General features: G+C 42.3%; 1 protein-coding gene across 1 annotated transcript in view; it reads left to right on the top strand.

Moving 5' to 3' along the window:
- The window catches only part of LOC104287770 (RGM domain family member B-like), a 25,313-nt gene extending 18,384 nt beyond the window's left edge, over positions 1–6,929 (top strand). The window contains exon 3 of the mRNA XM_009886502.1: positions 6,252–6,929. Within this exon, the coding sequence (XP_009884804.1) occupies positions 6,252–6,929 (678 nt within the window). The remainder of the gene's footprint in view (positions 1–6,251) is intronic.
- Positions 6,930–14,656: the final 7,727 nt, after the last annotated feature.

Genomic DNA, 14,656 nt, shown 5'->3' on the forward strand with positions numbered 1-14,656 from the left:
GAGTTCCATGGGACAAAATGGAAACAGAAGCAGGGGCCAATTAAATATTGGGATGTGATCTTGATCACAAGACCCTATAAGAAAACAACTGTATGCACAACCTTGTACTAATTCAAAGCAGATGAAGACTTTTAATAGTCTCAGTTTATTCTAAAGGAATGATGAGTGAGATGGTAGAATGCAATCTACAAAATAATAAAATACTTGATGACAAAATGAATGAATGCAGACTACAGAAACAAGTGTACTACAGTGAAGTGTTTTTCTTAAAGCTAGTAACTGAAGGAATATTGTCATGGTTTGGGCCAGACTGGCCACTGAGGTGAATGACAGATGGTCTCCCCCACCTCTCTCTCCAAGGAGAGGAGGGGGAGAAAGAGGAAGAGACTTATGAGTTTAGAGGGAACTAAACTACTTTAATGAAATATTAATAATAAAATATTAAAAAGGAAATAATGAAATATATACAAAACTGTATCAAGCTCCCAGGATGACGGTCACGTCAGTGGCAGGCATGGGAAAAGTCCCAGACTGGACTCAGCAACAGACAGGAACTGGATTCCAGATCTGGATTCTGGAACGCACAGATCGGGATCAAAGGCAGACAAACAGACAGAGACCTCCTCGGACGCTGGCCACTGAAGGAAGAGAACTGACCCTTTGATCCCTTAGCTTTTATACTGAGCATGAGGCAGATGGGATGGAATACTCTGTTGGTCAGTGTGGGGTCACCTGTCCTGTCTGCTCCTCCCCGCAAGTGGGATCCCTCTACGCTTTTCTGCTTCCGACCTTCCAATGGAGCAAATAACAAAGTTAGCTGGCGTTGGTTGTTATAGCAATAAGTCTAAGCAAGAACCTCTGTGCATACCATTCCTTGGCATAAATTACAGTTAATCAGGTCTTATCACTCTGAGAACAAATAGTGTCTCCATAATATGCTGTTAGTTTCAGAGAGTTTCAGAGAGTTCAGTTAGTTAGAAGAGGCTTAGCTGCAAAGTAAAATTACTGAACAGAAAATTGGTTCTGTTTTACCTCAAACCAGGACAAATATTAACTTGGCAGTTGCAGATGCTTTCTTTTACAGTAGCTTGGAGTAATTTACCTAAGCAAGTCTGGGTTCCTACAGGAATGAGAATTCATTGGTTTGTGGTGATGCTCTGGTTGGTGTTACAACTGAAAAATAGAAAATGTTTAATTTCTTGCATTGAAAAATGTGCTCTTCTCATACTTAAGAACAGCACATTAAGTCTCTTGATACTTGTGGCATTTTTTCAGCTATTAGTACTTTATAGCAGGAAAGCTAATAAAACCTAATAAACAATGTAATTATGAATAACTTGATGAAAATTTCTGTCTTAAAGAACACTGTCACTTTACTGCAAATGTGTGAAATTCAAGGATATGAAGCGTACTGGGTTTTGTTGGGAATTATCTTTCTTCATAGCAGCCATGCTGTTTCAATTTGTGACCAAGACTGTTGATAACACCAGTGTTTTGATTATTGCTGAACAGCACAACAGTACTTAGCTGAAGTTCTCTGTTTCTTGCTCTGTGTGCCTGCCCCACCCCCCCAAGCAAGCAGACTGGGGGTGGGCAAGAACTTGGGAGGGAATACAACCTGCATGGCTGACCGAAACTGGCCAAAGGGATATTCCATACCATATGACATAATATTCAGAGAGGGGAAAAAAAAAAAAAAAAAAAAGAGGTAGTTTTTCCAAAGTAGCTGTTGCTCAGAGATGGGCTAAGCATCAGTCTGCTTCTGGGAGGTGGCGAGTGATTGCCTTTGCATCACTTGGTTTTGTTGGTTTTTTTTTTCTGTGGGTGTTTTTTTTCTTTATTAAATTGACTTTATCTCAACTCATGCATTTTTCTTGCTTTTGCTCTTCCCATTCTCTTCCCTCATCCTCCTGGGGTGGGGGGAAAGTGAGCAAGCAATGGGTGGGTGCTTAGTTGCTGGCCAGGGTCAATCTAACATACAAACCTGTAGAATCTATGGTAATAGCAACATAGTTGCACCTACTAACTGCAGACCTACAGCACTGTAATTCCATTATGGTGCTCACAGAATAGCGTGATAATGCAGAGTTACAAGTGTTGTATTTAAGGCACACTAGCCATGCACCTTCTAGAGATGTATTATTGTTGTCCAAAAAGCAGATTTGTTAACCAGTGTGCAATAGCCAATTTCACACACCAGGAGAGACATTGATTATTTATTTCAGAGTTGCACAAGGCTGGATGCTTAGTGGCTTTCTACAAGTCAAGCACACCAGAAATCATCACCACGGTATCTTTTATACACATGAATTACATAATCATACACTCCCAGTTGCAATGATTGGTTAGCTATTAGCATATAATTATAATATTTGCTTAATCATTCCCCACACTACTATGCCTGCACAGAGGAAGGGTCCTCACCTGGGCGAGGGTCTTCCTGACCTATGGGCGGGTATTTTAGTATTATAATGAAGGTAGTTCAGCTAGGGACACCTAAACTACTGCTTTCTTTGCCAAGTTGGCCATATCTTTGATCTGGACTCTGATATTCCAGGAAGTGTAGCAGAAACACTTAAGATCAGTTTCTTTGATTTTCATCTTTTGGCTTTTAACTTAGCAATTGTTTATTGTTTTCCAAACTAGCTCAGCCTGCAAAAGCCATGGTTAATTTTAACTCAGCAATAAGTACCCAATAATTGATATCATTATCACAGAACAGTTGAAGTTTTGAGGTTGGAAGGGACCGCTGGAGGTCATCTGGTCCAACCCCCATGCTCAAACAAGGTCACCTAGAGCCAGTGGCCCAAGACCATGTCCAGATGGCTTTTGAATAGCACCAAGGAGGGGGACTCCACAAGCTCTCTGGGCAACCTGTTCCAATGTCTGATCACCCTCACAGTCAGGAAAAATTAAAAAAAAAAGGTTTCCTGATGTTCAGAGGGAACCTCCTATGTTTCAATTTGTGCCTACTTCTTCCCGTCCTGTCACTGGGCGCCACTGAAAAGAGCCTGGCTCTGTCCTTTTTGCACCCTCTCTTCGGGTATTTATATACATTAGATTCCCCCCTAAGCCTTCTCTTCTCCATCCCAGCTCTCTCAGCTTTTCCTCATAGGAGAGATGCTCCAGTCCCTTCATCATCTTAGTGGCCCTTTGTTGGACTCTCTCCAATAGTGCCATCAGTCTCTTGCACTGGGGACCCCAGAACTGGACACAGCAATCCAGGTGTGGCCTCACCAGTGCTGAGTAGAGAAGGATCACCTACCTCACCCTACTGGCAATACTTTGCCTAAGGTAGCCCAGGATACCATTAGCCTTCTTTGCTCACATTGGGCACATTGCTGGCTCGCGTTCAATTTTGTGTCCACCAGGACCCCCAGGGCCTTTTCTGCCAAGCTGCTTTCCAGCTGGTCATTCCCCCCAGCATGTATTGGTGCCTGGGGTTATTCCTCCCCAGGTACAGGAGTTGGCACTTCCCCTTGATGAACTTCATGAGGTTCCTGTCAGCCCATTTCTCCAGCCTGTTAAGGTCCCTCTGGATGGCAACACCACCCTCTGGACTATCAGCCACTCCTCCCAGTTTTGTAGCATCAGCAAACACCTTTCTGAGTATATACTCAGGTGAGGCACTGGAACAGGTTGCCCAGAGAAGTTGTGGATGCCCCACCCCTGGAAGTGTTCATGGCTAGGTTGGATGGAGCTTTGAGTAACCTGGTCTAGTGGGAGGTGTCCCTGCCCATGGCATGGGGGTTGGTACTAGATGCTCTTTAAGGTCTTTAAGCACCAGCCTCTGGTGTATCAGCCATTTCTCCGAATTTGGTGTTGTCTACAAACTTGCTGATGGTATACTCTGCCCTATCATCCAGATCATTAATGAACATGTTGAACAGAATCGGACCCATTATCAACCCTGGGGTACACTGCTAGTTACTGGCCTCCGACTAGGCTTTGCACTGCTGATCACCACCCTCTGGGCCCAGCCATTCAGACAGTTTTCAACCCACCTTACTGTCTGCTCGTCCAGCCCCTATATCAACAGCTTGTCCATGAGATCTTATGGGAGAGTGTCAAAGGCCTCCCTGAAGTCCAGGTAGACAATATCCACTGCTCTCCCCTCATCTATCAGACCAGTCATTTCATCATAGAAGTTTATCAAGTTGGTCGAGCATGACTGATTATTTCCTGTCCTTCATGTGCCTGGAAATGGTTCCTAGGATTAGCTGCTTCATCACCTTCTCAGGGATCAAGGTGAGGCTGACTGGCCTGTAGTTCCCTGGGCCCTCCTTCTTGCCCTTCTCGAAGAGAGGAGTGACATTTGCTTCCATCTAGTCCTTGGGCACCTCTCCCAGTTGCCATGATCTTTGAAAGGTTATTGAGAATAGCCTTGCAATGACATCAGCCAGCTCCCTCAGCACTCGTGGGTGCATCCCATCTGGGCCCATGGACTTGTGTATGTCCAGTTTGCTTAAGTGTTCCCTGACCTGAACCTCTTCCACCAACGGTACATCTTCCTTGCTCCAGACTTTACCCCCTGGTCTCTGGGACTTGGGATTCCTGAAGGCTGGTCTTGTTAGTAAAAACTGAGGCTAAGGCAGCATTCCGTGCTTCAGCCTTTTCCATGTCCTTTGTCACCAGGTCCCCCATCTCATTCAGCAGCATGCCCATATTTTCCCTAGTCTTCCTTTTGCTGCTTATGTACTTGCAGAAGCCCTCCCTGTTGTCTTTGACATCCCTGCACAGATTCAATTCTATTTGGGCTTTAGCTTTCCTAACCTCATCTCTGGATGCTCAGACAATGTTTCTGTATTCCTCTCAGGTTACCTGTCCTTGCTTCCACCCTCTGTAGGCTTCCTTTTTATATTTGAGTTTGTCCAGGCTCTCCTTGTTCATCCATGCAGGCCTCCTGGCATTTTTGTCTGACTTCCTGTTTGTTAGGATGGAACTCTTTTGAGCTTGGAGGAGGTGCCATTCCTTGGCATCAACTATAAACAGTCAGGTCTTATCACTCTGGAAGCAGACACTGTCTGAAAAATATGCCATTAATTTCAGAGAGTTCAGTTAGTTAGAAGAGGCTTAACTGAAAAGTAAAATTACTGAAAAGAAAATTGATTCTGTTTTACCTCAATCCAGGACATTATGTGAGAGAGAGACAGAAAGACTGACAGAATGAACTAACTGGGACAAACCAAACATTAAAAAGTAATGTAGTGTTTAGTGTATGCCTGCATATTTGGAGGAGTTGTTGGAAAGAAGAAAGAAGAGTTGCTAGAAGGAAAGATGTCTTTTACAACTGGTATGGAGAGGTGGGGCTAATAAGCGTCAAGGTTTTACTCAGGTTGTCTGTAATCCATCTCTTAAACCTCTAGCTCTTCTTTCAAAGCAGAGGGGCAAGAAACAGAAACTGTTGTGCAGATGTGTGCTGGTTAATTGAAATTAAAACAAGTGGAGTTGCTAGTAAGTACATTTTAAGGAAAATTGTCATGTTTGAAAATATCTTCTAATGTGCTTTGGAGTACTCTGAATCTTATATCGGAGTGCCTGAATAATAGACTAAGTAGTCTTGATTTAGTCAGTCAAGGATGAAAGTGATGATTAGAAGCCCTATTTCCTGTGCAAAATACCTTTTGACCTTTTCAAGACCTTTTCAAGACCTTTTCAAGAAGTTACAGTTTCCTCCCTTCTGAAACCGGAAAGGAAGAAGCATCTCTGTTTCTAATATTTATATGCAACTCTTCATTTTACTTTTTATTTTGGAAAAAGTCACTGGACACCTCAGACTCAGTCTGCCAAATAGCCTAACTATTTCCAGAGGATCAGAGGACCTACTGCTTTTATCCTGGCTTATTCAATAAGTATAAAGGTTTAAAAGGCCAGTTGTAATCTTAAAAGAACAAGTAATTGGTTTATGCTTCTTGTTTCTATGTTGGAAGTCACCCTTCAAAGGGTATGTTTTGGGGTATTTTTCAGTCTAGTTTTGTTTCTTCATGGGCACATTCTCTAGTAGCAGTGGATTGGAAGTGTCAAATCTCCCAGTTCCTAGGACAAATGGATATAGGAACTGTAACCAGTAATTTGACTAGTTGTTCTGGTAATGCATCTCTTGTCTCACTGGTTGTTGTATTGATGTTTGTGACTAAACATATCAGTGATTTTACAGTACTCTAACACAGCTAATCCTGCCAACTCTTCCAGTAAGAGAAATTTTTTTTTCCATGATCACTAACTTCTTTTTTTCTCTTCCCCACCCCCAGATAACTATTATCTTTAAATCATACCAAGACTGTACAGATCAGAAAGTATATCAAGCAGTGACTGATGACTTACCTGCAGCTTTTGTGGATGGCACAACAAGTGGAAGCAATGGGAACACCAAGAGCTTGCGAATTGTGGAAAAAGTTGGTGGCAAATATGTTGAAATGCATGCCAGGTACATCGGAACCACAGTGTATATACGCCAACTTGGACACTACTTAACGCTGGCCATTCGCATGCCTCAAGAGTTGGCTATGGCCTACGAGGAGAGCCAGGATCTGCAGCTGTGTGTGAATGGTTGCCCTTCAAGTGAACGTATTGATGATAGCGGCCACTTGCCGTTGTCTGTGATGGGGCAGTTACCCCCCCAAGCAAGTCCTACTCATCCCTGGTCAGTGTACACACTGGAAACTGCCACCACCAAATGCCATGAGAAGATACTGGTGAAGGACATCTATTTTTACTCATGTGTGTTTGACCTACTCACAACCGGTGATGTTAACTTCACAGCTGCTGCTCACAGTGCCTTGAAGGATGTGGAGGCATTGCACCCCAGAAAAGAGCACTGGCATATCTTTCCCAGCAATGAAAGTGGTGGTGGTGATAGTGTGGGCACGGGTAGCAAATTTTTTGTCAGTCCTGGACTTGTGTGCTTGATCCTTGCTGTGTTTTTGTAGGGGGGGGTGGTGGTGGGGTGTGTGTCTATAACAAAGGTTTAAAATGTATATTGTCATAATATATTGAGTAAAGAGGAGTATATATGTATATACCATGTATATGAAGGGATGCTTTGTCTTCGGATACCCACCAGATTGTATATATTGTGTTACTGTTTTCATATATGTTGGATGTACTATTCTTTGTATCTATTTGTTTTGCAGTTGGTGAAATGTTTTATAAAGTCCCTGAATAGAAAGAACTTAATTTTTATATATTTCAATATTTATGCATTTATCTGAGTAATTATGCATTATAAACATGTACATATACCCAGTGCTCCTACTTGACTTAACAAAATTTTGTTAATATATTAAATTTTTAATTTTTCTGTCCTTCCTATTACTGTAGAGGTCAGCACCTCTCTTCTGTAATGACATTGGTAATTTGTTGGGTTCTCTAGTTAAAACCATTAAGAATGGGATCTTGATCTGTCCCTTAAACAAATGGTCTTCCCTGCTTTGGAGGGAGAGTATGAAACATTTCCTGTTAGCACAGAAAACCATCTCAGATAATTCTGCATCTCCTAAACGTAGCATTTATGCTGCAGAGACATGAATCACAGAACCTTCTTTATAATCTTGACATTCTAATTCCATAGCATGAGCATCAGAAGAAGAAAAGTACTCACATCTCTCACAATGCATTGGAATTTCTCCCTATTTTGTGTGTGGCTGAACTTCCTCATTGGTACACTGAATTTAAAGATCTCATGGCTGAAAGCTAGTGGATGAAGCCTAGCATTGCTGCACTGATGCTTATACTTAGTAGACAGGTACTATTTATTAGTTAACTTTCTCTGTCCATGGATCCCGTGAGTGTGTGTGTCTGTATATGAATACTAGTGTTGAACTGTGAGCCCTTCAAATAAGTAATATTTCAGAAAAGTAGTACTTCCTCTAAAAAGTTTTCATTTTCTTGTTTCTGCTGTGGGATTTCTTGAGAAAATGTTATTTGCACGTGTTCATTCTTGAAGTATAGCATAGCTAAGAGAGCTTGGTTAATTAATTGAAGTTAATGCTAAATGTGGATATTTTGAAGCTCATGAATGGTCTCTGAGGAGAACTTGAGGAAACACTGGTTTTCACAGACACTAGGAATGGCTGTCTTTTAGAAAGCTGCCGTTTTTATTTTCATGCATAGAAACCTCACAATGTGTCAGTCCTTGCTAAACCTTTTAGATGTGGTTCATGAATATACTAATAAGTATATGTTTGTATAAAAGAATGACTGTGCAGTGTGTAAATACTTTTAAATTATCCTGATAGAAGAATAAAGTTGCCTACCCCACTGAGGAACATCTGTAATGTGGTATTAGTGACCCCTGGGTGGGATGCAGAGAAATTGGGGGATGTGGGCTATGCACTGGGCAGGCAATCTATAACCCAAAGCCTCATATTTGGTTTTTAGCCATCACTTGCTGTGTAGGAAAGTGCTGAATACAATCATTCTGCTTCCTTGCAGATGCTTATTTTCCTCTTCTAAATTAGCTGTGTATTGAAATCTATGATCAGCAGTTGCAAACCAGGCCAGTTTATTGAAACCAACGGCAGGAAGCATCCCCTCAGAATCCCACTTGTACACTCTTCCTTTACAATATTTGCAGAGATATTTAGATGAGCTTAGACACAGTGGTCTGATGTTGTTGTGTCTGTCTTGAGAGATGTTATGAAAATCCTCTTTTAAATTTACTGGATAACTCTCAAACCAGAAGAAACTTGGGAGAGAAAATTGCTGTAAAACTGAAGAGGAAATTGAGGGATTGAAGGAATAAATGGTACAGAAGAGTCCATAAGATTACAGAACTTTGTATAACAAGATGATCTGCTCAGCATGCACGGGAGTTTTAATTTTTCAGCTGCAAGGCTCTAATCACTTAGCATGAAGGTAAATTGAAAGTGCCAAAGCTTAATACAAGTTATATCAGATGCTTATCTAGAAAGATAGACCTAATAAATACAACTTAGAATGTTGTTTTGCCTAGGCTTTTGTTACAGCAAGAATTTGGGATAGGGGGAAACAATCTTAAGTGGTAGATATGTCATTGAAATGCTCTATGGAAACATCTGGCTGTAGAAATCAAAGGGAGCTTTAAATATATGTTTAATGTATATAAAATAAGGCCTTTATTTCTGTAAGAGCTTACTTTCAAATGTGCTTACTACTGCAAGTTCTGTAGAAGGCAATATAGCATGGTCATTGGCATTTTAATGCAACAACTAGTAAGTTATTATCGAAGCTATCTGTTGTCAGCCTTTGTCTTAAAAATAGTTAGCCTTCTATGTTAATGGCTTATTCAAAAGATTATTTTAAATCTCTTCTGTAAGATTTCTAACCATTTCTCCTAACCCTGTGCTAATAGAACCTCTTTAACAGCAGATGAGGATGGTTCTCTGTTTTTGTAGCTGTGGAGACTGATGACTTCCCCAGGACACATAGGAAGCATGTTACAGAAACAAGCAGACAACATGGTGCTTAATCCTTCATCTTTCTTGTACGTACATATGGCTCCTAAACAAGGGTATTGTAAAAGGAAACGGTATGCTCAACTGACTGAAACCAAAAATTCTTTTTTCTCTCTCTCACACTCCACTTCCTGAAAAACATGTCTGGAAGAATAATCAGCATAGAGCACCTATGAAGTGAGGCAAAACTTGAAAGCAGGGTTTGAGAACAACCTACCAGTCTTTCATCTGATTAAATTAGGGTCCTTCCATATGTAAGCACATCAGTGCCTCTCATTTCAAGCAGCTGCTGTCTTGCCAGCAAATAATTCCCCAACTATTTACATTCTCTTACATTAACGTTATGGATACCTGTATTGGGTTTACATAACAAGGTTGATGTGAGAGCCTGATTTTTTAAAGCATTGAATGAACTATGTCACAGTTGTAAAGCATTAAACAAGCAGCAGCAATGAACCATATAACAGTTGTATTAGTTGTAGTATAAGTTGTGTCGGAACTTATCTCTGAGAACAGAATGCAAAGCTACCATGAGAAGTATGGGATGTCTCAAGGCTGCAAACTGCAAACTCTGTGGCTTTGTTAGCAGAATAAGGAGGTAAAGAGCTAAAGTTCACTAAAGGAACACTGTGATGAAGAGGAGTGGAAGAAGTAAATGACCACCAGATGTCTCTGAGGACCACCGAGAGACTATAGTGCGCGTGTGGGTAGTAACCTATGATAATGAGTTAATGAGTATGTTGATCATTTCTTGGAAAACTTGTGAATATGTATATATGGCATGTATATAAGCTGTATAACTAACCCTTTATCACACGCACATTAGCAGGAGTGATCCCCTGTGCACCCAGCGCTGCAATAAAGAATACCTGCTTGATAGTCACTCTGACTATTGAGTCCTGACTTCGGCTTTTCACAGCAACAGGTTTTGATAGCGGGGGGCTGCAGAGGTGGCTTCTGTGAGAAGAGATCAGGAGCTGCCCCCATGTCAGCCAGAGCCAGTTCCAGCCAGCTCCAAGACAGACCCGCTGCTGGCCAAGGCCGATTAAATCAGCGATAGTGGTAGTGCCTCCGTGATAACATATTGAAGAAAGGAGAAAAAACACTGCACAGCAGCAGTGGAGAGAGGAGTAAGAATACGTGAGAGCAACAGCTTTGCAGACCCCAAGGTCAGTGAAGAAGGAAGGGGAGGAGGTGCTCCAGGCACCAGAGCAGAGATTCCCCTGCAGCCCATGGAGGTCCACGGTGGAGCAGATATCCACCTGCCAGCCTGTGGAGGACCCCATGCCGGAGCAGGTGGATGTGCCTGAAGGAGGCTGTGACCCTGTGGAAAGTCCACGCTGGAGCAGGTTTTTCTGGCAGGAACTCTGGCCCCAGGGGACCCGTGCTGGAGCAGTCTGTTCTTGATGGCCTGTGCCCCATGGAAAGGACCCATGCTGGAGCAGTTCATGAAGGACTACAGCCCATGGGAGAGACCCTCACACTGGATGGGGTCTTATGGGCCCTTCCAACTCAAGATATTCTATGGGGCAGGGGAACAATGTTAGGAGGAAGGAGCAGCAGAGACAACCTGTTATGAACTGACTGCAACACCCATTCCCCACCCCCCACCATGCTGCTCATGAGGGGAGGAGTTAGAAGAATTCGGAATGAAGTTGAGCCTGGGAAGAAGGGAGGGTGGGGGGCAAGGTGCTTTCAGTTTGGTTTTTATTCCTTGCTATCCTATTCTATTATTAGAATAAATAATAATTAAATAAATCAATAATGGTAATAAATAATTAAATAAATAAATAATGGCAATAAATTAAATTAATTTCCCCAATTCGAGTCTGGTTTGCCTGTGATGATAATTGATGAGTGATCTCCCTGTCTTTATCTTGACCCATAAGCTTTTCCATCTTATTTTCTCCCCATCTTGCTGAGGAGGGGGGATGAGAAAGCGGCTTGGTGGGCATCTGGCAGACAGCCAAAGTCAACCCACCACAATATCAGGCATTTGTTTTATATTTTGTTGAGGACATGAGTGGCTATTTATTTATTTTACCCCTAAATTAGACAAGCAGTGTTGCAAGATTTGCACCACCTAATGAGTGTTTCATTAGGGGACATGTTTAGGAAAAAAACACAAGTGGCTTGTTTCTTTTCTCTTTTTTGTCAGACAGTGCAATTTCAAATCGTGTTCTCATTTTCTTCATATAAGTACAGCTGGGGTGTTTTACATTTACAGTTTTCATGATTTGGGATATTTTAATTCTCATCTGTGTCGAGTGATAAACAGTATTCCTTTCTGTCTTTCTCTATTCTAGGTATTAAAAAATGCTATCGATATAATGCCTAGACATGACTAGTAATGACTCAATTTGTTTTGAAATCTATTCAGTGCTGTTTACAAGATAAAGTGTCTCTGTATGGTGCTGCTATTTCCCTCTATTTATATTCAAAATAAATGAGAATTGTGTATATCAATGTTGTTCATTAGATTGTATTATTCTTATTAATTAGCTTGTTTTGAAGAGCAACATGGCCACAGATCAAATACAAGTATGCAGGTAAATTTATTGTGATGCTGATGATCTGAGTTCTTTTAATCTATGTTTGTGAATTACACTTCATTGAAATTAAAAGCTGATGATTAGTAAATCAACTGAACATTAAGACTGATTACAGAGTTTGGATACATGCAGGGGTATCAGAGCCGATAACTATGTATAAAAGGAACTTAATGTGTAGTTGTCCTGGTTTGAGGACAACATTTGGAGTTTTAGTAATTTTTATTTATAGGAATTATTATTATAAATATTGCTGGTTTAAAGCTTAATTTCCATTTGTTTGTACACCATAACAGTAGGAAAATAATCTATTAAAAAAACAAAGTGCATACTTTCAGTTGATTTTAGTATACGCTGAAGGCTGCATCTACAAAACATTTTAAATGCCTAGTTGGTGTGTGAAGTGTTTAAATCCAGAATTGAGATTCACAGTATAGGCTTATCAGCTTAAACCCAGAGGTTCCTCTCGGATCTCCTCCTCTCTCGCTATTAATCCAGTAAAATCCCCCAAGGAGTCTGTAGTTTTGCTGCTGTGGAGAGAAAAACTTCTAAGTCATGAGGGTGGTGCCTGCATATTCACAAATCAATCATTCATCTACCCAGTTTACCTGAAGGACTTTTTTGGCAGGTATTCTAGCAGACTGGTCCTCAAGTCTGCCACAGATGATGGTAAGAATTATTTATAGTAGAACAGAATAGACTATTTCAGTTGGAAGGGACCTACAACGATCATCTAGTCCAACTGTCCGACCACTTCAGGGCTGACCAAGTTAAAGCATGTTATTAAGGGCATTGTCCAAATGCCTCTGAAACACTGACAGGCTTGGGGCATCAACCACCTCTCTAGGAAGCCTGTTTCAGTGTTTGACCACACTCTCAGCAAAGAAATGCTTCCTTATGTCCAGTCTAAACCTCCTGATGGTGCAGCTTTGAACCATTCCCATGCATCCTGTCCCTGGATCCCAGGGAGAAGAGCCCAGCACCTCCCTCTCTACTTCCCCTCCTCAGGAAGCTGTAGAGAGCAATGAGGTCGCCCCTCAGCCTCCTTTTCTCCGAACTAGACAAACCCAGAGTCCTCAGCCGCTCCTCATAGGACACGCCTTCCAGCCCTTTCACCAGCTTCGTTGCCCTCCTCTGGAGTGCAGTAGTTTATTCTTCTGGGGCTTGGGAGAGGCAAGTTAAAACGCTCTTTCACATCTAAAAATAGTAAATATATTCATCAGTGACCTGGATGAAGGGATAGAGCTTACCATCAGCAAGTTTACTGATGACACAAAACTGGGAGGAGTGGCTGACATACCAGAAGGCTGTGACGCCATACAGCGTGACCTGGACAGGCTGGAGAGTTGGGCAGAGAGGAAACTTATGAAATTCAACAAAGGCAAGTGTAGGGTACTGCACCTGGGGAGGAATAACCCATCAGTACAGGTTGGGGGCTGACCTGCTGGAGAGCAGCTCTGTGGAAAGGGACCTGGGAGTCCTGGTGGACAACAGGATGGCCACGAGCCAGTAATGTGCCCTTGTGGCCAAGAGGGCCAATGGCATCCTGGGGTGCATCAAGAAGTGTATATAAATACTTAAAGCACTTAAGTGCTTATAAATACTTAATGGAAGGGTGCCAGGGGGATGGGAACAGTCTTTTTGCAGTGGTGCCCAGGGATAGGACAAGAGGTAATGGGCACAAACTTGAATATAGGAAGTTCCATCTTAACATGAGGAGGAACTTCTTTCCTTTGAGGGTGGCAGAGCACTGGAACAGGCTGCCCAGAGAGGTTGTGGAGTCTCCCACTCTGGAGGTATTCAAAACCCGCCCGGATGCCATCCTGTGCAACCTGCTGTAGGTGTCACGGTCCACTCCTCGGTGGACGTGTGATGGTTCATTTCAGCTGTGATACCAAAGTGCAAAAAGAAATGGCATCAGGCCCAGGGAGTTATGCTTTCAACACACAATCACTTTATTGGTTTTGCCCGTAAAGCAGCTTGCAATAGAAAGAAGGAAGAATAAGAAAGATGAGGCAAAAAAGGGGGAAAGAAGATTATAGCTACCACCACGGGTCTACAGGCCTCCTGATGGTCCCGAATCCAGAAGGCGTTCTGCTGCTTCTTCTTCGATCGTCGTGGTCTCTCGGTGGGGAAGATCTTCAAAATTCAGTTACTGAGGAACCATCTTTTATGCTAGGTAGCACACCTTGCTCCTCCTTGGACCCACCTCTACTCCACCTCTGTCCCGTGGAAAGGTGCCAATCTCCGCCTGTCTGGAGTAAGGCTTCCACGCATGCCTAGAGAGGAGTGTCTGAGGCATGGTCAGCTTTGGAGGCAGGTAACTTCTTACCAGGAGGTGTGTTTTTATATTATAATGACATTATAATGAGGAAAGTTCAGCTGAGGTTCGCGATTACTTCATCGATGCTGGCACAGCCATTGTGATCCATCTTCTTCGACAGCAGTTCTTCACTTTGCTGCTCCAGTAAAATAGGCTTGTAACAAGTAACAACACTGTTCATACTTTTGTACCACAGTATCGACACAGTTCGTACCTCTATACAATGGTAACGATACTGTTTGCACCTCAGTCCTTTCTCCAAGGTTTCCACGTCTCATAACAGCCAGCTCAGCGAGCCACTGCAAACTCATGTCAAGACGTTAGTCCAGGTTTTGGGGCCTAGTCGCTGG

This window comes from Charadrius vociferus, unplaced genomic scaffold (assembly GCF_000708025.1).
Source record: "Charadrius vociferus isolate BGI_N301 unplaced genomic scaffold, ASM70802v2 scaffold1156, whole genome shotgun sequence".
NCBI lineage: Eukaryota > Metazoa > Chordata > Aves > Charadriiformes > Charadriidae > Charadrius > Charadrius vociferus.